Source organism: Heloderma suspectum, chromosome 4 (assembly GCF_057233095.1).
Source record: "Heloderma suspectum isolate Gila_16-S chromosome 4, 16-S_ref, whole genome shotgun sequence".
NCBI lineage: Eukaryota > Metazoa > Chordata > Lepidosauria > Squamata > Helodermatidae > Heloderma > Heloderma suspectum.
The window spans coordinates 188,861,250-188,884,315 of record NC_139461.1 but is presented as its reverse complement, the minus strand read 5'-3'; the positions used below and the strand labels follow the sequence as shown (position 1 = coordinate 188,884,315).

Sequence of the window (23,066 nt, the reverse complement as noted above, 5' to 3'; positions counted from 1 at the left end):
CTGACTTTTAATAAATATTATTTTAATATTTATAATATTTATATGAATTAATATTCATGATTATTTTAGATCATGAATTTTATGGCTGAAAGCTGCCTATTGAGTGGAAAAGCTGGATAACGTCATCACTGTACTTCTAAAGACAGTTTTCAGTGGAGCTAACACTCTGGCAACCAAGATGGCTCTCAAGTAAACTAAAGACTGACCAACAACTGAAGATGTCCGATAACAATGAAGGAGAATCAAGAGAAGAGCTGGGATAACATGAACATAAGAACAGCCTTGCTGGGTCAGACAAAAGGCCTATCTAGTCCAGCATCCTATTTCCCATAGTGACCAACCAGGAGCCTCTGGGATGCCCACAAGCAGGACATGAGGGCAATAGCACCCTCCCACTGTTGTTCCCCAGAATACAGTCTAGGATCCTGGAGGTAGCATATAGCCATCATGACTAGTAAACACTGATAACTTTATCCTCCATATAAGCTCCTTCACATGAGTTTAGGCATGCCCATTGAAATTTTTGACATGGGGCATCTCTACATTAAAGAAAAAACCCACAGTTCTCCCGCTGTAGAGCCTTTCCATGTTTACCATAGACTACCAGATAGTGACCGCATGATTGCTGAGAGGGGACATTTTTACTTTTCACTGTTCCATAGGCCTCAATGAAACAGCACCATCTAGTTGCTGTTTTAATAGCACAATAACGACTATACACAGTAAGCAAAAACCAGGATGTTTTATTAGCTCATTATCTCCAGATCCTTTTAACATGGAAAAACTGGAAAATATCACTGGATGTGCCCTGGAAGTTGATGACATCATGAAAAGGACCCACAAACTTCCATGAGTGACCCACCACGAGTGCCCTATAAAAGCCTTATGTGATGGCACCCTTGGTTGCCTTTGAACAGAGATCTCTAATGTCCGCTCTTGAATTTCAAAAGCAGTTTTCCATGGCTCATGAGAGAGTGGGAAAGAGGGACTGCATCCTTGGATATGCAGAAATATTTACATCATTCTTTGGATCCCCACCGGAATAGCATTTTAATGTGTTTTATTGTTTTAGTCTATTTAAAATGATTTTGTAAGTTGCCTTGAGTGCCATTTTTTGGTAGAAAGGCAGGGTATAAATCAAATAAATAAATAATAGATAATGCTGGTGGATCTAACCATAGTTCTCCTACTCTTGTTCTTTTATATTATAAGAAACTGTGGAGAGTCACTCTGACTTCAAAATGCAATTATAATTATGCTTATAAATGATCACTGCAAAAGTATATGTGATACAATGAACACAAATTAGAGGGAAATTAAACCTTAATTATATCTGGCAAGTTTTATGATCCAATTAAAAACTGTAGCCCAAACAATAAAAATGACTTACCTCCCAAATTAGCTCTACAACTGTCTAGTCGCCCCAAACATTCTTTGTGGACTCCAGCTCCACACTTTGAACATAAGTAGCCTTGATAAAATGTTCCCCTGTAATATAACATTAGATAGTGGAACAGTTAGGAGACAGACCTTTTTGTGTACAAAACGTCCATAGAAGAGTTTTCAAAAGGACAGTTTGGAAAGTTGTATTCTGTATGACATGGGCCAGGAATTGTACTTGAATGAAACGGCCTTACAAGTTTAGATTTTGCAGAGGACATTTCAAAAACTGAACCAAATAAAAATACACCAGGGTGAATTTACATTAGCCCTTGAGCATGGATTTGTTGCAGGAAATGCAAGTAAAAGGGTTGCTAGAGGCAGCTTGATTACCCAGTGTTATCTATTCTAGGTAGCATACCCTATGGTAGAAATAACAGAAGTGAAGTTCAGTAAACTGTCATTTAAATAAATTCTTTGAAGGTTATATTAGTGCTAGCAATTTCTCACTGAGAGCTAGAGTATATGCTAGCCAGGAGTTTGCTAGCAAAACCAGCATTGCCACGGTGACTTCTCCGCACACTATGATGTTTAAGAGTTCTTATCAAGTACAGTGCAGCCAGGTATTTAATTTGTATGACTTTCTTGGAATGTATTTGACCTCAATACAAGAATAATACAGTCCATTTTTCAATCAATGAGGAGTTAAAGGTAAATTAAATTCAGATGATTCTTTTTAAAAGTTGGTGATTATTATTATTATTATTAACCACATTCATAGATATAACCTTTGTTATTAGATCAAGTAAAAAGTGTTGGCATATTTTGTGGACAGGGATGATACCCATGTAGTACTAACTGCAAATTGTAACATTTGTATGTTTGAAAAATAAATTTATAATAGCATTTTTCTTAGATTAATTTTGCCATAGTGGAAAACAATATTTTCTCCAAAGGTTACTTTGGAAAGCAACATTTATAGCTTTAAAGAAAATACAAGCAGGAAGCAATACAAACAGTGGTAGCAACTACTCTACTAACAGAAGATTTGGAGTGAAGAGGTTTCCCACAGATAATGCTTTCCCCCATGGTAGAGAGCAGAATACAGATTCATCATTATTTTGCTTTCACAGAAAGGGACTGGATCATCACAATTTCTGAATTACCTTCAGTAACTGAGAACATATTACAATATAAATACATTTTAAAAAGTGCAATAAATCTTTACGGGGCGATGAAGAAAGAAGAAATGGCTTATCTGAGAAAAAATAACTTTATGGCTCATTAACACTAAAGGCTTCTCAAAGTCTTGGCGATATTGAACAGAGGCTCTACTTCTCATTCAGCAAAATGTATCATGCCCAGTAATAGCCACATGTTGGTTCAAACTGTTCAAGGAAAAAGGCTCAATGGTTTTTCGTTTCCATTGCCTTTAACTGACAGAAATCTTTTCATGGACACTTAACCTTCCAATCACCTCCCATTCGCAGAATATTCTCTGTGTTCTGGCTATAGTACAGTCCACAAGAGAGGAATTTCTTTGAACCACTTGGGGAGAAAACAGGCTTCAAATAAAGAGTATGGCTCGCTACAACGAGCAAGCTATTAGAATGCTAACTTCAGTATGTAAAGCCTTTTGAAACTGGAAACTGTAAGAACGAAACACAATCTTAGGATCCAAAGAGGTTATATACATGTGCAGAGGAGTTTTGCATAACTAACCAGAGCTTCATTCGTTACTGCCACTCCCGAAGAGCCAACCCATTCTTTAAACTCAACAATGACTTGGCTCTTCAGCAGAATGTATGTATGTATGACATTTCTATACCACCCAATAGCCAAAGCTCTCTTTTTCATTAATTTTTCATTAATTTTCATTAATGGTATTTATTTCAGGAGAAATGTTGGAAGGGTTGCAACCCCTTACTCTGACCACTTTCCCCCTAGATGGGATTTCCATGGCATGTTTTCTGGTCAAGTGGGGAAAAGCAGCTAGAGGAAGTGTTAAGCACTCTCCCACTCCTCTTACCTACAAATGCCCACCACTGGTCACCATTGTGCACACCAGTAATAAAAAGAGTTGGAAATCCCATGTTTATTGTCAAAAATTCATCCAGACACCACATCCTGATATTGAATTATCAGTTTATGCAATTAAGTTTGAATTTCAGGTCCTGCCAGTTTTAAACAGGAGACCTTATTTAGCCAGAGAAGTAATTTTCATTAATTTATTCAATGCAATAGTTTTTTCCCAAGATTGGTGTAATTCTTCTTCCCCTTGTCACTTACCTCAGAAGCATCTGACAGGCTTTGCAGGATGTTACACCAGTGAAAGTATACATTTTGAAGTCATGTGGACTTGTTTCAGCATAATGTGGCCTTATGTTGGACCTAAAAAGATACTGTTGTTAGCTCAATATTCATAAATGTATGCAGAGCAGAGACAGACACCATTGTTGTTGTTTTTCTATTTTCAAGCTTAGGATAATAAAATCTAATTGATGATAATGCTGAAATATGCATTTCAACAAGCTGTTGGTTGCTTTTCACTGAAGTGTCAGTGCCCAGGTCTTCCTTCTCCACCTGACTATGTAGGGCCCCTGTGCCCCACCTCATATGTGCGCGTGGGAGAGTGGAAGAGAAAACTAGCAAAACGCCATGACCTCTGGTGATTACCTAATGTCCTTGCTTCTCTGCCACTAGGCAGCTCTAGTCTGGGAGAGCAATAAAACACCTCCTCTTAGAGCAGCTCTTGCAAGATGTTGGCCCTGCCTACAGATCCAAGAAGAGAAACTATCCTGAAAAGTAACAACTCAGAATGTCCTCCAACAGTACTAGGAGGAGCTTTTATGAGCAACACCCTGTTGGAAAAGCAGATCTGTATTAATATTAAGGGCTGCAGAGTCCTAGGAAGAGAGTTATTACAGCACACAGCTAGAGTCACTCCTCACTAAAATCTTCCTGACACTAGCAATTGTAATGGCCCCAACCAAGTCACCTGTAGTTTTGGAGGGGCTTAGAGATCCATCATGCTTGGCTTAGTTTCATTATAAGTGCAATTTCTTTGCTAGTGGGCCTCTGAGCATGTGAGATGAGTCAAAGGTCGATGTGCCTCAGCATATTCCATGCTAATGAAGGCTAGTATCAGGGCCTTATCAGGGCCTAGGATGTGTCTGAAAAGTGAGGCAATGTTTATGCCGAGTTACAGGTGGCTGTGCTGGGAAAGTTCTGATTGTTTTCCTTCTGCACAAGTACTGTTTCCCAGTACTGCTGGGAAAGTTGCAGATGAACGCTAATTAAAGCTTGCTGCTGTCATGCTGCCTCACTGCTGACATGTATGGTATAAAACCCATTTCACCCCATGGCTCTGGGTTCAGAGAAGCTGTCTGATCCAACCACTGGGTACGCCTGTGTGCTGTAAGTACTCAATAAAGTCTCCTCGTAAGCAAACCTGGATCTGGCTTATCATTATCTCGGCACCTCCAAACCTTAGCAGCCCACGGCCAGGGCATACAGCAATGTCCTGTTAACTAACAATTTTCTGCATTGCACCAAGTCTGTGTTAGCCTATTATGATTTTGTAAGACTAATCTTTTATGAAGAAGTCAGAAGCCTTGATTAATTCAAATCAGTGTGCAAAATTCAAACTCTACCCCACACACTGCTTCTTGCCCCTTTTCACCCTTTTAATAGGTCACCATGATACTGAAATGATTGTTAAAAGACACAACTGGCCAAATTTTCTTCTATTCAACTCTTAAAAGTTACAGCAGGACTGGCAAGGATGCCGTGGAACACTATACCTGGAAACTATATCCTGTCTGCCCACTATTTGCTGAGGATTTGTCCCAATCCTACTTTCTCTTTGACTCCTATCTTCAAATCCATTTTCTCTCAAGTCCCTGCTCTCCAACCTTCTTTGTACGGCTTTCATCTTATCTTCTGTCTCAGTGTAAGATTCTTCATGGATCCAGGAAAATGCAAAGAAGGAGTCTAAGGAAAGTATGGGTTTATTACAATGACTTTAGCACCAGGTTGAGGAAGGAATCCAAACCAAACTGATCACTTTCCTCTCCCTCATAGAAGCTGTACTGCAAGAACTCAATTATTCTGAAAGAGTCATTTATTGTGAACACTCTGGCTTCACATCAGCTCAATCAATGTTAGAGATTTCACCACCATTACTGTGATGCAATATAGATTTATGCAAAATATACAAAGGAACCAAAATGAGAAGGAAAAAAACCCCAAAAGGAAGAAACCTCACACAATATGCCAGGAAGAACTTACTATGATGAAGTTTCTGCAGCCTGGGATTTTTCAGTTATGTCAAAAAAAATGCCAAAAATAAATGTTTGTAGGAAAAATTTAATCACTTCTAATACTGAATACAGACATATGAGAAAACTTTCAGAAAACTCAAAGTGTAACTATGATCGGGACTGTCTCATTCATATTGTTCATCGTCTGACTAGTATCTAAAGTACTAGTGTCTAAAAAATACTCAAAATGATGGCTTAAATCCAACATTACACTAGCAGAAATCCCCTAGCACAACCGGACTTTCTCCCTCTCTCTTCCCCACTTGCAGCCCTCTGTGTCACCAGAGAATCTGCTCTAGAGGGTTTCCCAGCCTTCCAGAGCATATTTTGCAGAGGAGAAATGGAGCCCTCCTTCTGCTGATGGAACTGCTTCTGTCAGCGGAACATCACACCTGGATTCAGTTGTTATAGGTTGGATCCAGATTTAGTCATACTAGAGTAGTCCCATCAAACTCACTTAAGTTCCATTGATTTCAGTGGGTCTACTCTAAACATGGCTAACTCTGGATCCCACCCTTAATATTGTTTATATAAATCTTTCAAATGTTCTTCATTATCACAGACACATTTAATTTGAGCTATTTTTAATGTCCTTTATTCCTTTTAGCTACAATAATCCCTGATTGCATTTCAATAGTTTATTGGTTAAACAGGGGACACAGAAATGCAAAACAGAGATGTAACTCTGACATTTGCTCAGGTATAGATTTTCCAGCAAAAGCTATATTTGCGCAAATTGTCATCTGTGAACAGACCTGTCTAAATAAGCAATTTGAAATGAACACACCAGCTGCTAATGGAACACATTACCCTTATGTGTGTGACCTACATGTGCAATTTTTATAATGCCAACATTGATTTCTAGTCACAGAAAAAGGTAGTTTGTGACACAATGTGGAACATTTATTTTATAGCTTTGTGTTTCGTCTTTATCACATTAACAAGTGAACAGAAATATTAAAACGTGTAAATCTACCAATTAGTACACAGAAAATTAATTCTCTATCAAGCTTGTTAGAGGCCTTACATTTATTTCTATTAGAAAATTCAGAATGGCAGGATGGATAAATAATGGAATTCTATCATATTAAGAGCCAATAACCTGATTTGCAAACAACAACAACCCAAAATATGGTTTGTTGCCTTACACCCATGATGTGTCAGCCAGATGATCACGCAAAGCACAGGATGTTTTTTCAATTCCTGGGTTGTTTGATTCCCTCCTCCCTCACCTGTACCCTCCCTGCATCCTACATGCCTTTGCAGTGAATAGTACTGGCATGGCATGTAGAGCGACCAGGATTTGTTTGCTTTTACTACTCTTGCCTGTCATCTCTGTAGCCTCGTGAAACAATACCTGAACAATCCATCATTCTGGGTTCGTACATAACAACCCAGAGTAAAAACAACCCAGAGTTCACAACTCAAAAAACAAACCATAGGTTCTCTTCCTGGGTTGTTCGTGGTTAACAATACATAGTTAACCTATAGTTCCAGGTCCATACGTAACAATAACCCAGGATTCAACAGCCCATACTCTGGGTTGTCGTTATGTGCAGACCAGGTCTTGTTAGACTAGGACTAGGGAGACCCATGTTCTAGTCCCCACTTGGCCATGAATATCACTGGGTAACTTTGGGCTGACTCAGCCTAATCTACTTCACAGTGTGATTGTAAGGATAAAATGAAGAAGAGGATCATGTACGCTGACTTGAGCTCCTTGGAGGAAAGGCGGGATATCAGTGTAAAAAACAAACAAACAAATAATTATTTCATGGGTCTACTATAACAGACAAGAGATGGCATACTGGATACATCATCAGTGGAAGAACATCTTGGGTTCATCCCAAGCAAGAGGTATGCCAGTCCGCTAAGACATACAACTTTTGACATGCCTGAAATAACAAACCAAAATGATAGTCTTCCAAGAGAAAGTTGCAATATTTATTAATTTTATTTAAACATTTACACAACTAAAGGTCCCTCTATAGTTCTCTTGATTACTACAGCTAATCCATTAGCAAAATCCACACCATCATTTGGATGAATAATTTGGGTCCTTTTCTACGTTCCTGCCCCAGTGCAGCATATGAATAACGGTCTCAGTTTAATGGTAAACCTATATTTCAGCTATATGACTTCAGACTGGTGGTGTCATTCCAATTTAAGCTGGGAGAGGTCAGAATACAAACTCGCAGAATACAATTCAAATTGGCTTCATTCTAATGAGAAGAGCTGTGGCCAGCATGCTCATTTCTATAGAGCATCCTTTTGTAGACACATACTGCACACGTGTAACTAAAATGCGTTTTAGTTATGCATGTGCAGTATGTCTTAGTCCCAGTTATTTCAATGGGAGAGTTAAGCACATGATTTCAGTGACAGAGATCTAAGCAAAGAGATTTAAAAGAGTGCTTAACCTTGGCTGGATCAGGGCTCCTAGATTTTCAAGAGGCAGCAGCAACAACAAAAGCCTCACAGCAGCCCTAAAAGGAGGCAGCCACAAGCAGCATGAAACTGTGCCCTCCTACCCCAAACCAAAGAGTCTTAGACTTGAACACCACCACTATCCCATCTTCATATATACTCCTTGCTTGATGACAGGGACTCATGCAGGGCAGGGTATTCCTTCAAAATATTTCAGCCTCCATTCATGTACAGCTGAAACCCCCCAACTTTAGGGGAAAGGACAAGATCTCCTACACCCCTTTCAGTGGGAAGTAGTTGATTAAACTGTGTGTAGTTCTATGGCTTCGCACAGTTTAATCACCCCCTTTCCACCAATCCATGAAATACTGAGATTTAATGTTTCTCGTTTACAATCACTTCTGTCGTAAGGGTCCACATTCAAAAGAACCACTGCGTCGGATTGTTAGAAGAGCTCCATGATCTGGACTGCTCTATTCCTTAGACCAATGTTTACAATTTCTCATTTATACCTTTTACCAGTTAGCCAGAGTATAATGGCATGCTGGGGCGATGAAGAAAAGTGAAGGCATGGCAGAGGGAGAGACAAGGATAGCCTCTCAGATGACAGGATTAGCCTGACTACACAGCCCATTCCGGCCCATTGCTGTTAAGAGACTTCCTTGTTGATCTGGCTGGTTTCCAGATAATTCTATCCTTTAGCCAGAGCCAGCAGGATTGCACACAGGCTGATCTATCACTTGACATCTTCCACATCCCAGATCTGGGACCCACTGCAGGTTCAGGTCCTGATTATACTTCAGTGAGGTAAGTCGGACTCTGAACATGCTGGAAGAGTCTGAATGCAGAGAGGAAAACAATCCACCCACCCATTTCTCTGCAAAAGGAAGCAGGAAACTCCTTATCAAAACAATGTAATGCTGTATTAACCATGGATTTGAAAACTCTTTTCCTCATTTCAATATTTGACCAGGCATTATGCATTGTGTCACAGTGGTTTATACAGTCAAATTATGTGTCACATCTGATGAGGCTGAAATAATGTGATATGAAGCACAAGAACAGGATGTGTCAAATTATAAATTTATTCAAGCATTACTTCCTATAGAGAAGGCTTTTGAAATGTTTCCTTATTTCAATACTCCCCCCCCCCTACACACACACACATCCTTTTAATAAGGTATTGCCCAACAGTAATTAAGTTTACAGCATTTTATATATGTTCTAACCCAAAATATTTAAATAGTTTAATTCTTAGAAGTTCAGCTTATTTGGCTTGTGGATATAGGAGAATAGAAGAAATGACCAAGTCCAATTCATCCATGAATGCATATCACTAGATGACTTGAGGCTGAATGTGTGAATTGTCTCCATGGAACAGGAGTTTGTTTGAGCTGACGTCAAAAAATGACATAATTTTGAGGTGATACAAAAAAAATGTCAATGATGTTTTTACCTGTGATGCCCATTTCTCACATGATGTAATATTGTAGCCATACAGTAAAGATTAGCTTGTGTGATCTCAAACCCATGCATCCTTTCCTGGGACTTAAAACAACATAGGCTACAGATGGGGGAATAGCATGTTTAAATGCTTAAAAAGAAAACAAAATCCTCCACATAAAAAACTAGCATGGCAAAACAAAGGCTAGGCTGCAACTGTTCTTCCTGATATGCTAGGTTTCCATATGAAGGGAGTTTTCTGTATGGGAAAACATTCACACATGCAAGCCTCCTCAGTCCCTGAACTAGTATAGCCTAGGGAAGACTGCACTGCCTGATATTACTGGAAAAGCAGTCCTGTTCTATCTCAAGATTGTAATGAGGGAGGTTGATTGTGCTACTGGAGCAGGTGTGGGCTTTAAATTCAAGTACAAAAGTAAAAGAAAAAACTACATCTGCTCTTTAATCTGTTTAATCACTCAGAAGAGCTTCTGTGGGAAGGCCTTATACAAACAGTGCTGGCTGAACACTCCACACACACACACCCCAAAATAAGAAATGAGAGAGAAGTCTCAAATATTCACAAAAACAAAGACTTTGGTTTACAAAGGTATATAAAATACTTTAAACTTAATTTTTTTAAGATATCCTTCCTCAGGGCCAATTAGCTGCACAACTCTTATGTCCTCAACCATGCTCAAATGAACAAATGTGAATTTAAGATATCATCTCTTTTTTCCCTCTGGCACTGGTACCTTCCTTCCCTTTTCCTTCTCTTAACACTTCTCTTCCACCATTTCCCATCAAGTGGGTTGGGACAGCCACTATATCATTAATTAACGTAGATATCAAAATATTAACAGCAATTTTGGCCGATAGATTACAACAGGTCATGGCTATATTGATTAGAACAGACCAGGTGGGATTTATTAAAAATAGACAGGGGGCTGATAATCTCAGATTAGTTGTTGATCCGGTTGCTTTAAACTCTGAAAGAACTGATCAGGCGGCCATCATTTCCTTGGAAGCAGAAAAGGCCTCCGACAAAATTCATCAGAAATTTATTTTTACTACATTGACTAATTTTGGTTTTCCTATAGCATTTCTGAAATGGGTTAAAATTTTATACTCAGCTCCAAGAGCGAGAATATTGACCAATGGTTTATTTTCAGCTTTTTTTGTTTTACTAGGGCAGGGCACCAGACGAGGTTGCCCACTTTCCCCATTGATACTCAATTTATGTTTCAAACCCCGGCGTGTGCTATTAGACAGAACAGTAGTATTCATGGATTTGTTCATTTTGGATTAAAACTTAAAATTAGTCTTTATGCTGATGATCTTTTGTTGTTTATCTCGAGACTCCAGTCATCAGTTCCAGCTTTGATGAAACAGATTAATACCTTTGATGAACGGTCTGGCTATTCAATTAATTGGTCAAAGTCAGAAATAATGCCAATTGGACATAGGATATACTCTAGCGTATTAGCCAATTGGCAATTTCGATGGTGCCCAGAGTTTATTACTTATTTGGGAATAATTATTCCTAGGATATATCTCAAACGATTAGTTTAAATTTAAACAAGTTGATTACTGATATTTCACGACATATAGACAGATGGGCATCTTTAAAACTGAGTTTACGGGGTAAGGTGAATACACTTAAGATGAATACCATACCCCGAATTATTTATGTTATACAAGGGATCCCTATACTTATACCTGGCAAATATTTCCAAAAACTCAATGCTTTGTTTCATAAATTCTTCAGGGGTTCCTCTCCACCAAGAATATCTTTTAAAAGAATGCAACTTCCAATTAATGAATGCGGGTTCGGTTTTCCAGATCTAGCTGTGTACCATTGGGCCTATTTACTGACCTCTACTAAATTTTGGTCTTTTCCACTCAAATTTGATTTTCCTCTGTGGTCAGTATTGGAATCTTCCTGTCCGGAGCCTCTCTTTAAATGGATGGCATTAGGTTCTCAGCATATTAAGGTAGACAGAGCTCCTCTCACAATTTTGGCAGTTAGGGAAGTCTGGCATATAATGTCACATCAATTACAGTTTGATCCATTTTCCTATGCTAAACTGACTTTATGGGGAAATCCAGATTTAAGAATTGGCAAGAAAATATTTTTATGGCAGACCTGGACAGATAAGATGATCTTTACTTTAGATCAATTAGTGGGAGCTGATGATGAGTTTTTGGTATTTTCAATTTTGCGAGATCAATTTGATCTGCCGGCTTCAGCAGAATGGCAGTATTTGCAATTGAAACATCTGTTGGTATCTAGATTCGGTCCTGCTGCTTTTACTGCCTCGGAGACTCCTTTGCTATTGGAAATACTTATTGAAGCTGATCAGATGTATTATCAATGAATAAATATGACACATGTGATTTACAGCAGGAATGGAACAGGGAATTGGAACGTCCTATTTTTCTTAACCAATGGACTGCCGTTTTGGCATCTGTATCAGACATTTCAATGGATCTTCGGTTATGACTTATTCAGCAAAAGTTCTTGTTTCAGGTCTATTGGATGCCACAACATCTTTTTAGTAAAAGCTTGTCAAATTTGGCTCATTTTGGAGGTGTAATGCAGTCAATGCTTCTTTTATTCATATGTTCTGGAAATGCCCAATGGGTTGGGACAGCCTTAAAGAACATAAGAACATAAGGAGAGCTATGCTAGATCAGACCAAGGGTCCATCTAGTCCAGCATTCTGTTCACGCAGTGGCCAACTAGCTGTCGACCGGTAAACCACAAGCAGGGCATGAGCGCAACAGCACCCTCCCACCCAAGTTTCCCAAGCAATAACTGTTGAAGACAGCTGTTGAAGCTGTTTTCAACTGCTATTGCTGATCAGGTATCATGCACCAAGGCCCAAAAGGCAGACAGCTGTGCCTGTTGCTAATTCTTAATACCCTGTCCCAGAGATGCCCAGCCAGACATGGTAACTTCTTTGCATTGCTGCCTGATAGCATTTGGATGGATCTGTTTACATTTGGGGGAGATAGGGAGGACTGGGTCTTATCTATTATGCATAGATCATTGTTACCTGTCTTGAACCCTGGAGATAGTGCAGGCAGAGTAAATCAATAAATATGTAAATGAATATAATTGGACAGAGAAGAAATAATACTTTAAAGAGAGGGAAATCTACAGGATCAATTGATGTCTCAACACCAAAACCTGAGCTAGTGTGCAAGCTTAGAGCTGTATTTTCACAAAAGCTGGAGAAAGGCATTTAAAATTCCTGGGCACCAGCATAACATTTACTGGCATTTTTGTACAACCAGGAAACTCGCATGTTTGCCAAGCTTTGGGTTAACTCTAAAAATTCAGAACATGGCCTCTTGACTCTACTAGAGAACATGGTTTAACTTGTCATCAAATTTAAGCTTCTACTGCACTGTTAGCACAAAATGATTGCACTAGAAAGCAACTGTCCTTCCATCTGTAACACTCCATCATCATGCTTAGCTCCCATACGCATCATCCTAATATGTCAGGATTTGATAGCTTGTCCGAGGAGGATATTAGAAAAGGGTTGTGAAGTACAATACAATGGGTTTTCATTCTTTTGGGGAGGAATGACATTAAGATCTCTTCTTTCCTGGAAAAGGTCAAGTTCCTAAAAGAAAATGTCCAAATCCTTCCTGCAGAGGTTGTTCAACACTAACAACAACAACAAAAAAGTCTTTCTTCCATGCAATATTTCAACTAAAAAGACTGCTAGTGAAATAAATTTATGTACCACATATTTCAACATTAGCATTTATGTTACTTAAATAAATTTAGCTCTGACATGAACAAGATTTTCTGGAAATGGGATAGCATTAAAACAGAAAAGAAAGAAAAGAGGACTATATAAACAGCACAATACGCTAAGCCATCAACTACCTACTGAAATAATCTCAGAGCTGATTTGTATGGACAAGTGGAAAACCTTGAGCTTTGCTCTGCATAGACTGTTGTCCCCTATATACACCAAACTGACCCCTGAGATCTTCCAAGGATGCCCTATTGGTTGTCCCATGACCAACACCAAGTCATCATGTAACAGCATGTTTCCTGGTAGTGGGATCCACATGTGGTCCATGAGGCAGAAACTGTAGTAAGCAAGCTCTTGAAGACATACTTGTTTGCTCAGGTTTTCCCTGACTTCTAATTGCACTGCTATGTTCTAGTGTTTTTGTACAGTTTTTAATGTATTTATTATTTTATCTTGTTTTTATATTGTATTTCATGTATCCACTATGTAAACTGAATAGAAATCTTATGATATCAAGTGGTGTATAAGTAGTATGTATACATGTATGTATGTATGTATAAATAAATAGTCACCGACTGGATTTTAGAGTTTCAGTTCCCAAATTGTGTATCAAGGCAACAACAGTAGACTATAAGAGTGTGGCTGTGAGAAATCAGTTCTCTAAATAAGTAAAAGGTCCTGTTTGAGCACCTTTAGCTTTGGCTTGCCCATTTAGATCAATATGTTTCAGTGCAGTGACAACAGGCAGTGACAACAATACTGAGCTAGATGGACCAATGGCCTCACTCAGTATAAGGCAGCTTCGTCTGTTCTTGAAGAGGGAAGACCAACTCCATGTGAACCTGACCCTTGCCAGTCCTGGCTAATAAGAGCTGCCTGAGGCAGACTAGCCAAGTTGCTGGTGGGGGTGGTAAATGCAGTTATTGCAATATGCTCTACACAGGGCTACCTCAGAAACTATCGCTGGTCCAGAACGTAGCGGCCAGAGTGTTAACAGGGGCTGTATATAGAGAGCTTGTGACTCCCTTATCGAAACAGCTGCACTGACTTCCAATCTGTTCCTGGGCACAATTCAAAGGACCTTTAAAGGTAATCCTCAAGGTAATCCTCAATAATTTAGGACAGGGATATTTGAAGGACCACTTTCTCCTGTTCGAGCCTGCCCACCTACTGAGATCATCTTCGGAGATCCTCCTATGTATGAGCCAAAGTCCACTGAAATATGCTTGGTTGGGACCAAGGAGAGGGCTTTTTTGTGGGTGTACCTAGGCTTTGAAACTCCTTCCTGAGGGAGGTGTATCTTGCCCCCTCTTTAACAGCATTCAAGAAGTTAGTAAAAACCTTCCTGTTTAGGAGGGCATTTGGTTTGTAGTTGGGTGTTCTACTGTTCTGGTTCTAACTGCCTCTGCTTTCTGAAATAAATTTGATTGCTGCTGTAGGGATCATGAAGGGAGGGATGTCCATGTTATAAGCTTGATACAAGTCTGCAGAATGACTCCCAACCTATCAGCAGAGGCCTATGAGAAAGACAGGAGGCAAGGCCGGAGCACTGAATCTTAAAGAGAGCTTTGCGAATATATTCTCAAAAGTTAGGTGCCCATGGAGGGAGGGGGACAATGCCCCCCCCATCCACATATCAGTAATTTGTGGCCTAAATGAAGGGAAAATCCAACTTATGTAACATTTCGTCACCCTGTTGCCTAAAGGCGATTCTTTTTCACTACAAGGATTTGCTATTTGTAATGCTGGATTGAACGTAAAATACTTTCAAGGTCACTTGGCTTCCACACATGTTCTGGGGAGACTATTCTAGAGATTTACACTTCCAGTAGTTCAGACATTTTCCTATTCCCAACCCTAATTTGTTAACGGCTAATTGGTAGCCATGGTTTTGTATACCCATAATTGTCTTTAACCTAAATAAGTCTGTTCCTTTTACTTGTGTTGCTCCCACCAATGAATTTGCAGGGTGCAATTACATTCCATCGCACGTATGCATGCACGCACACACTTTTTTCCCCTAAGCTACTGCAGCTATTCAATACTGGCCAAGCTTCAGCAATTAAAACCCATGCACATTCTAACCTTTCCATGTCAAGGCCACTGCGGAGTCATTGCTTAAACCCATTACAAACATTTCAATTAAAACTTGAAAAATTGCTTTCCTAGGGCACTTAATTAACAACTCACCTCCTCCCACCTAGATGCCAAGTAATTTCAATATAATTAATTTCCCTCCAACAATTAGGGGAAAATGTGTAAGGGGGGGTACTTTTCTGCCTAAAATTTCCATGATAAGGAATAAATATTTGTGTTGCGTGTGTATGTGGTCTGGAGGGGAGGGGGTTTACAGCAAGTTTACTTTAGACCAAATGAAACATTTGTTCAAAAGAACACTGTGCAGCTCACATTATAAAACTAAACTTAAGCCTAGTCAACACAAATTGCAGATCACCTGAGAAAACTATTCCTGGAATACTTCATGTCAGACTGTAGGTGAAGGAACTATATGACTGAATGCACCCTCAATACAGTACTTCAAGACACAGAGTGAGTTCACATGATACACCAACCCATCATGGGTGACAAGTTATGTACTGTGGACTGTTTTGCAAATAATCCACAGTGTGTGGTTTGTGCACCTGACAGATGATCAGGTTGAATATGGGTTATTTCTCCCCTCCTTCCCCCTCAGTCCTTTAGTCAGCTCCACCTGGCATCCCAGAGGACTTGGCAGCAGAACCCATCTTGTCTGCTGCCAAGTCCCCTGTCCCCACTCCAGTCCCAATCACAGCTGGCACCCTTTTTCTTCTTTTTCTTTTTTTGCAGAAAAACCAGGCCAGGAAATTTTTTTTCTTTGCATTTTCCCAGCCCCATGCAATGTGCGCAAATGCCCCCTGTTTTAATCAGTTATTCACAGCTGTGCACATGCACAACTGTGGCTATCCAAAATATAGAGGTTTGCCTTGGCTGGACCCTGGTATGTTTGAGCTGTCAAGCATACACGGTTACAGGCAGAGCTAGACTGCACAGAGGCTGGTTTGGCAGCCGTTGACAGGTGTGAAAACGAGGTGTGGATCACCCCCTTAGCGGGGTTATTTTTGGGGTTCGAAGGCTGTCCAGACCCTTGGGGGTGCCCTGCTAAGAATCACCACTTGCCCGAGTCCCCAGCACCCTTTTTTCATAGAAAAGTGCAAGCCACCTCCATTTTCTCTCCCAAACACAGTAACTGCTTCTAGATTGATAGTTGTCAAAATAGAAGCAGTTATTGCATTTGGGAGTGAAAAAGGGGGTGGCGTGCACTTTTCTATGAAAAAAGGGTGCTGCCAACTCAGTGAGGGGTGTACTAGAAGGAGGTGATCCCCAAGGGTCGGGGCAACACTTTAAATCCTGAGGATCGCCCGGGTAGTGAATGATCTTGAACACTTTTCCCCACCTGTTACTCACTTACCCAAGTGATCTCTGGGGTTTTAAGTCTTGCCCTGACCATTGGAGGTGCCCCCCTTCTAGTTCACCCCACCCTGAGTAAGCAGCCCTTTATTATATAAAAGTATATTCCACTCCCTTTTTTATTCCTTTTCTCTTAGACACAGAAATAAAACAAAACAGGTTCGTCTCATGAAAAAACAACTGGGGAAGATGAGCAGGGGAGATTAACAAAGGCCTAAGGAACATCTGGATCCTTCCTGTGTTCTTTTTCATGCCTCTTCTTCATTGCTACTGCTGGAAGATACATTTTAGGGAACAGGAAGGGGAAATGGTGGGGACATGGCCACAGCTTATTTACAAGGCTAATCAAAATTGAAATGTATTTGTATTCTGATTCTATAACACTGCAATACTATATATGTTGACCCTGAAGTAAGTCCCACTGAGTTCAATGGGGCTTCCTCCAGGGTAAATAGGTATAGGATTGCAGCCTAAAGCTAGTTGTTTCCTAAATGGGAGGGTTCGTTTCCAAACCTCCCACATTCAGAAACTCAGCAACGTCACCAGAGGAAAGGGCCTGTGCAAAAATATCTCCTGACCCAGAAACAAGAAAAATTGTACGTTACCAACAGAAAAAGCGTGGGGACAAAGAGCAAGGAGTGCTGGGCAGGCACCAGAACAAAGCCAGAATGAAGCAAGACCTCTCAAACCCCATGATTTACTGATTCTCGGTTTCAATTCTTTGTAATGTAGCCTTCACAGAAGCAATTCCCACCCATTATGATGTCACTTAAGCAACAAAAACATACACCCGGAGATCCTTAAACACAATGAAACTTGAGTGCCAGGGTAATCATGCGTTCCCAAACAAGAGCAAAGTTACATTGCTAAGTACCATTATTTAGAGAAATAAACTAATACAAGATGTCTTGAAGAAGACGTGAAGTACAAGGTTCTCTCTATATTCCCACAAAACAATCTGGGCAGTATCCAATATAGCCACTATGCCTCAGCTCATTCTGTTGCACCCATGGGGCTGACTGCTGGTGCAACTGGAAGCTGGCAGTTCCTAAAGCAACCCAGAAATGAGCCAAAACACCTGTTTCCGGAACAAGACAGGTCAGTGCACCTCCCTTCTGTGAGCTCTGCTGACCGCCCCTGTTCTGGAAGCAAACATTTCAGCTCATTTCCAGGATTGCTTTAGAAAGCCCCAGCTTCCCGTTGCACTAGCAATGGGTCATGCTAGCATGCGGGCAGCGTTGGATACTGCCAGTGGCTTCCTTCCGTTTCTCTTCTGAGAGATTCTTTGTTTGTTTAGGTCTTCCTAGCTTATAGCTCAGAAACAATCTTTGAAAAGCAGCATTTACTGAATTACTCAATCAAGTTTCCATACGCTAATACTCATACACCCCAGATTTGTCACATCAAAGGATATCTAACAAAAAGGCATGTTGCCTAATTAAATTAACTGTATCACAAGTAAACTGTGCTTTTGATCAAGAGAATGCAATTTACTTCTAAGACTTTGCTGGGAAATTTGGTTATTTGATCATAGGGTGGCTGCCCTTTTAGAGATTAAAGGATTTAATCTTGCTAGCTTTCTGGATATGTAATGCATTGTTTCAATCAAGCTAATGACCATTCTTTAGCCGCTTTCTTCCTATGGAAGAACAATTCTGGTTCACAATGATTTATTCATGTAACTATATATGGACTGTAATAACCGGGAGAGATGAAGGCACCATTTTTCATTCATACCAATCCACTGCTAGATAAAGACCTCATCAAACTGCATCCAACTTGTTCTTGACAGGTTGTTAAATAACTGGCATTTGAACCCCACATTAGGCAACTGTGGCTTTGTAAGTTACCTTGTGCATTACCAAGCTTTGCAGTTACATTAAGACTTATCAAAAGAATAACCACATGCTGTGCTTCTTCATATGCAGTATGATATATTCCAAATGTTGTTCTATACAGAGATCAAATGCTAATCAACAAAAACCCCTGTCTTACTTGGGACCATTAGATTTGCTTGGAAAATGTAGTGACTACACACCAGCAAGAGGGCGACATACCCAGGTCTATTTGGATTTTATGGAGAAGCCTAATTTTAGTTCTTCATCGCATGCCCAAAGTAGATATAATACGCTGTTGCTAGGAGGCTATACATTTAAGTAGTGGCGTAGCAAGGAGGAGACAGACTGCTTAACCCCTTTCACGTCTCAAACTCAAAATCCACCCACCACCACTCCAGAAGCTGCTTTTCCACCCACATGTGCATGTTCTGTCTGTACTTTAGAAAAGGTAGAGGAAAGCACATCTTGAGCTTATGTTTAATACACGTTTATCATTTCCAGCCTAGACTACCATAACGTTCTACATAGGGCTGCTTTTAAAGTAGGGATGCTGGAGAAATTCTAAACGGACTAAAATGAGTTCAGATTTCTAAGAATCCAACCTGCAGGATCCTCTGTGGACCAACCTCCTCAGGCCATGTGGAGCTCGTGGACTTTCGGATCGTTTCTTTTCTTTTCTTTTTTTACTTTCCCAAAATTTACACAAATTTATTTGCAAGAAAATACACACCTTTCTGCTGAGACTGGAGAATATATGCAGGGAAAAGTTGAATGGAATGGCAGATACGCTAAATGTTACATACTAATGTAAATTACATAAATTGTTGCAAACCCTCTTACAGAATTATTCGCGTATTTTTCTGCATGATGAAATTCAAATCTCTCTGTGAATGGGCGACAGAATGAAGGCCACTGTACAATCCACGAAACACACATGAGGTGTATTTCACAAAATCTGGACATCCCTACTTTAAAGACAGGCTAGAACTTCAACTGGTACAAAAGGAAGCTGCCAGAATACTTTTGGGGCTAGGTAGTTTGACAATATCACCCCAATTTCACATCAGTTCCGTTGGTTACCCATTCATTTCTGGACTCCATTAAAAGTGTTAGTGCAAACCTTTAAAGTTCTGAACAGTCTACAACCAGATGGTTTGAAAGAGAACGTATGCCCAAATAAACCTGCCTGGCCCTAAAATCAGCCTTAGATGCCCTGCTTGTGTAGCCACCAGTAAGACTGATCAGGTTAGCAGATACCAGAGACAGACTTTTCAGTAGCGGCCCCACACTTTTAGAATCCCCTCTTCTGAGAACTCCGCTTGGCCCCCTCTCTTGCGCCCTTTAAGCAGTCAGCAATTTTAAAAATTCCACCAAGCTATGTACTGATCTTATTGCTAGCTTCTGGTACCTGTTTCCAACTCTGATGTTGTTTTTATTATATTCAATAGTTTCATTTTAATATTTCTATTGTAAGCTGCCTTGGGAGGGCCTGCCCTAAAAGTTGGGGTAGATACACACTAAACAAACAAACGGTGCCAGAAGGGCCTGCAAGGCTTCACCAAGTGACAACTAACTAGGGCCTCAGTTTTACTTTGGAAATGAAGTACGTGGAAGCACAGTGAAGATGAAAGTGCTGCTATCAGAAAAAGAATGTAACTGAGCCCTCTTGTCTGAATGTCAAGCATTCAAATGTTTGTGCAAAGACAATTTAACAGAAATGCAAACTAAAAAAGGCCGCAACATTCAATCATGCAGAAAGGTTCCAGGGCCAAATCTGGCCCTCCTGGGGTCCCAAACCAGCCCTCCTGGGATCCCAAAATGGGCATCCCACCTTTTCTTGGCCTCATTCCCTTTCCCCTAAACCACTGATCATTTGGTGGTTTCAGGGCTTTTGCATAGTTTTCCCCGATCTACAAGGTTGAAATGCCCTTCCTAAAGATGAGTTATTGTAAGTAAGAGCTTTAAGCTAAAATATCCTGGTAGGTTTGGTGTTTTGGCACCACCTCCTTTTGCTTTTGGCACCACCCACTACTGGAATGAGGCACCTGAGAACTTCTCCAGAATGGAATTCAGCCTCCAGGCTGAAAGGGATTCAACACCCTGAATCAAAATGATTAAAACCATTTAACCAACTAAAAAGGAGACCCCAATCAATCAGGAAGTTTTGATATCTATTAATAGATATCTATTTTAATAGATATTTATTAGATATCAATAGACAGACAGACAGAGACACACGCGCGCACGGGCACACACACTCATAAGAACTGCATGTGGCAAGCACCATCTTAAACAGGCATTCCATCTTTTCCCTCTCATAGGAGGGGAAGCATCATCTAGGGCCAAAACATACACTGCTTTAAAGGTGGAGAGCATCTCTACACCAGCCTATAATCCTGCATTTAAAAGGGGGGGGTGCTTCCATTTTAAATGCAGGATCACAATGGACTCCCTTTACACACGCTTCCTTTCCCCCCCTCCCCTTTCCCCCTCCTTCTCCCTGCATCTGAGTCTTCCATTATCTTTCATGGATCTCGCTCCTCTTCTTGCCGCTTTTCCTCTTTTCACGGAGGGAACTCAAGCAGAACACAAGGGGGCGGGGGATTTGATAGCTCTACCTCCAATCTATTTAAAAACGGAATAAAGGTCATTTAGTGCAGGAGTGCCCTGGCAGTTAACAACATCATCTAAAGGGCCGACAAACTTCTGTGAGTGAGTAGTCTCAATAGCAGGATAAAAGCTCCATGTGAAGAAGCTCGGAGTTAGCCGCCATGTCTTTTTTTTCTTTTTGACTCTGGAGTAAGTGGAGGGCCCCCAATCCAAATCAGGACCCTAGCGTGGGGGGAGGGGAGAGTTTAGGGGGTGTTAACCCTTTCCCTCTCACCATGGTCCCAATCCAGATTGGGGGGGGCACGCCTGCAATCAATATATATATTGCTAAATAATTATTCATTGGGCTCTTTGTGAGGAAGGGTGCAATATAAATACAACAAACAAACAGTATGTTTTTGCAGAATCTTTATACAATGATACAGATGCCAGCCAACTAAAATGACAAGCCCTTCCAACAGATGAGTAACTAAATTAAATACCGAAAAATTCAAACCATTTTGGAAAGTTAATGAAGGTTAGGACCGAGGAGTATCCCTTTGTGGTCCAAATAATTTGAGTAATTATTTCATTTTGCCCATTTAAAATTATTCAGTATTTTCTGGAGCATCAGTGACAATAATCAGCAATGTCCACTGGAGTCAGAGGGAGGGCTAATTGGGATTGCTGTTAGACATGAAATATGTGCCAAACTTGTTCATAATAGTTAGTCCACAAATTTCATAATGGGGTGGGTCAGGGGAAAGACTAGCTCATCAAAGCCCTGCTTTCTAAGTCAAACCATGATAGCTACCAAATACTGCGATTATCTAACAAGGAAGAAAAGAAAATTCTTTTCCCCCCAGCATGTAGCTCCAAGCTGAACTAAGTTAAAGTTACCATCAGCCATGGAACCCCTATATTAATTCCTTCTCTCTCTCTCTCTATCTGTCTCTCACATGCATGCTTGGTACATCCTTGCTTCAGTACCTGAAATCCACAATGTAACACTCACTGGGCAGGAAAAAGTATTTTCCGCAATTAAAAATGATTGCTCCCTACCTCCTGCCACTTCTTTTAGAAATCACTTTTGCAAAAGTGACAGAACATTTCTTGAAAAAGCTAACTGGCACATCTGAATTTCAGTATGATAAAAGCAGGTATAAATGTAGATCTATTGTGGTGTTAAAAACATGAAGTGCTTTCTCATGCTGTTCCCTGAATTCAGCATACATCTCAGGCATTTAACATGCATTGATATTAACATTAACAGCTTTAATTTAATGTGTCAGTGTTCAATAAGTCAGAGATCAAATATTCCTTCAGAAAACATTCCTGTGCACATGTGTTTTTCACACAGTGTCTGAAGAAGATCTGTTTAACTTGAACCTAACCAGTCCTTACGTTAAAGCAAGGAACGTAAGGAACCCCTCTTCTGCTCACCTATCCCTCTAGAATATATCAGGGGAAAATGTACATCTATTCCAAGTGTTCTGCATTCACCTCTGAAGCCCCTCTGGTTTCCTTCAGGGGGGCGGGTCTTGGCCCCCATGGTGACGCCACATGCTGCATGAAGCCAGGGACTCGACTGTCACTGGGAAGAGCAGCTGCTCTTCCTAGCACTGGCCAAGTGGCTTCACTACCATCCCCTATGACATCACCATACGAAACCAGGGACTTGGCCAGTTCTGGGAGGAGCCGCCGCCTGAATTCCTTTCTCTGTGTTGAGAGTCATGGAAGTCTGTACCTCTCTCAGCATGGAGAAAGGCAAAACGAGCGGGAGTGGAATTATGCCAGTGAGAATGGCCACGCCCACTGATGTTATCTGGCCTGAGGAGGGC

At 40.5% G+C, this 23,066-nt stretch overlaps 1 protein-coding gene across 3 annotated transcripts in view; it reads right to left on the bottom strand.

Moving 5' to 3' along the window:
- Positions 1 to 23,066, bottom strand: part of VAV3 (vav guanine nucleotide exchange factor 3) — a 247,485-nt gene that overhangs the window by 88,776 nt on the left and 135,643 nt on the right. For 2 of the 3 annotated variants that reach the window (XM_084851614.1, XM_084851611.1), the window contains exons 16-17: positions 3,670 to 3,771; positions 1,391 to 1,488 (exon numbers count right to left, since the gene is read on the bottom strand). In XM_084851614.1, the coding sequence (XP_084707740.1) occupies positions 1,391 to 1,488; positions 3,670 to 3,771 (200 nt within the window). Of the gene's footprint in view, positions 1 to 1,374; positions 1,489 to 3,669; positions 3,772 to 23,066 lie in introns of all 3 variants that reach the window. The other variant, XM_084851612.1, reaches the window with a different exon arrangement.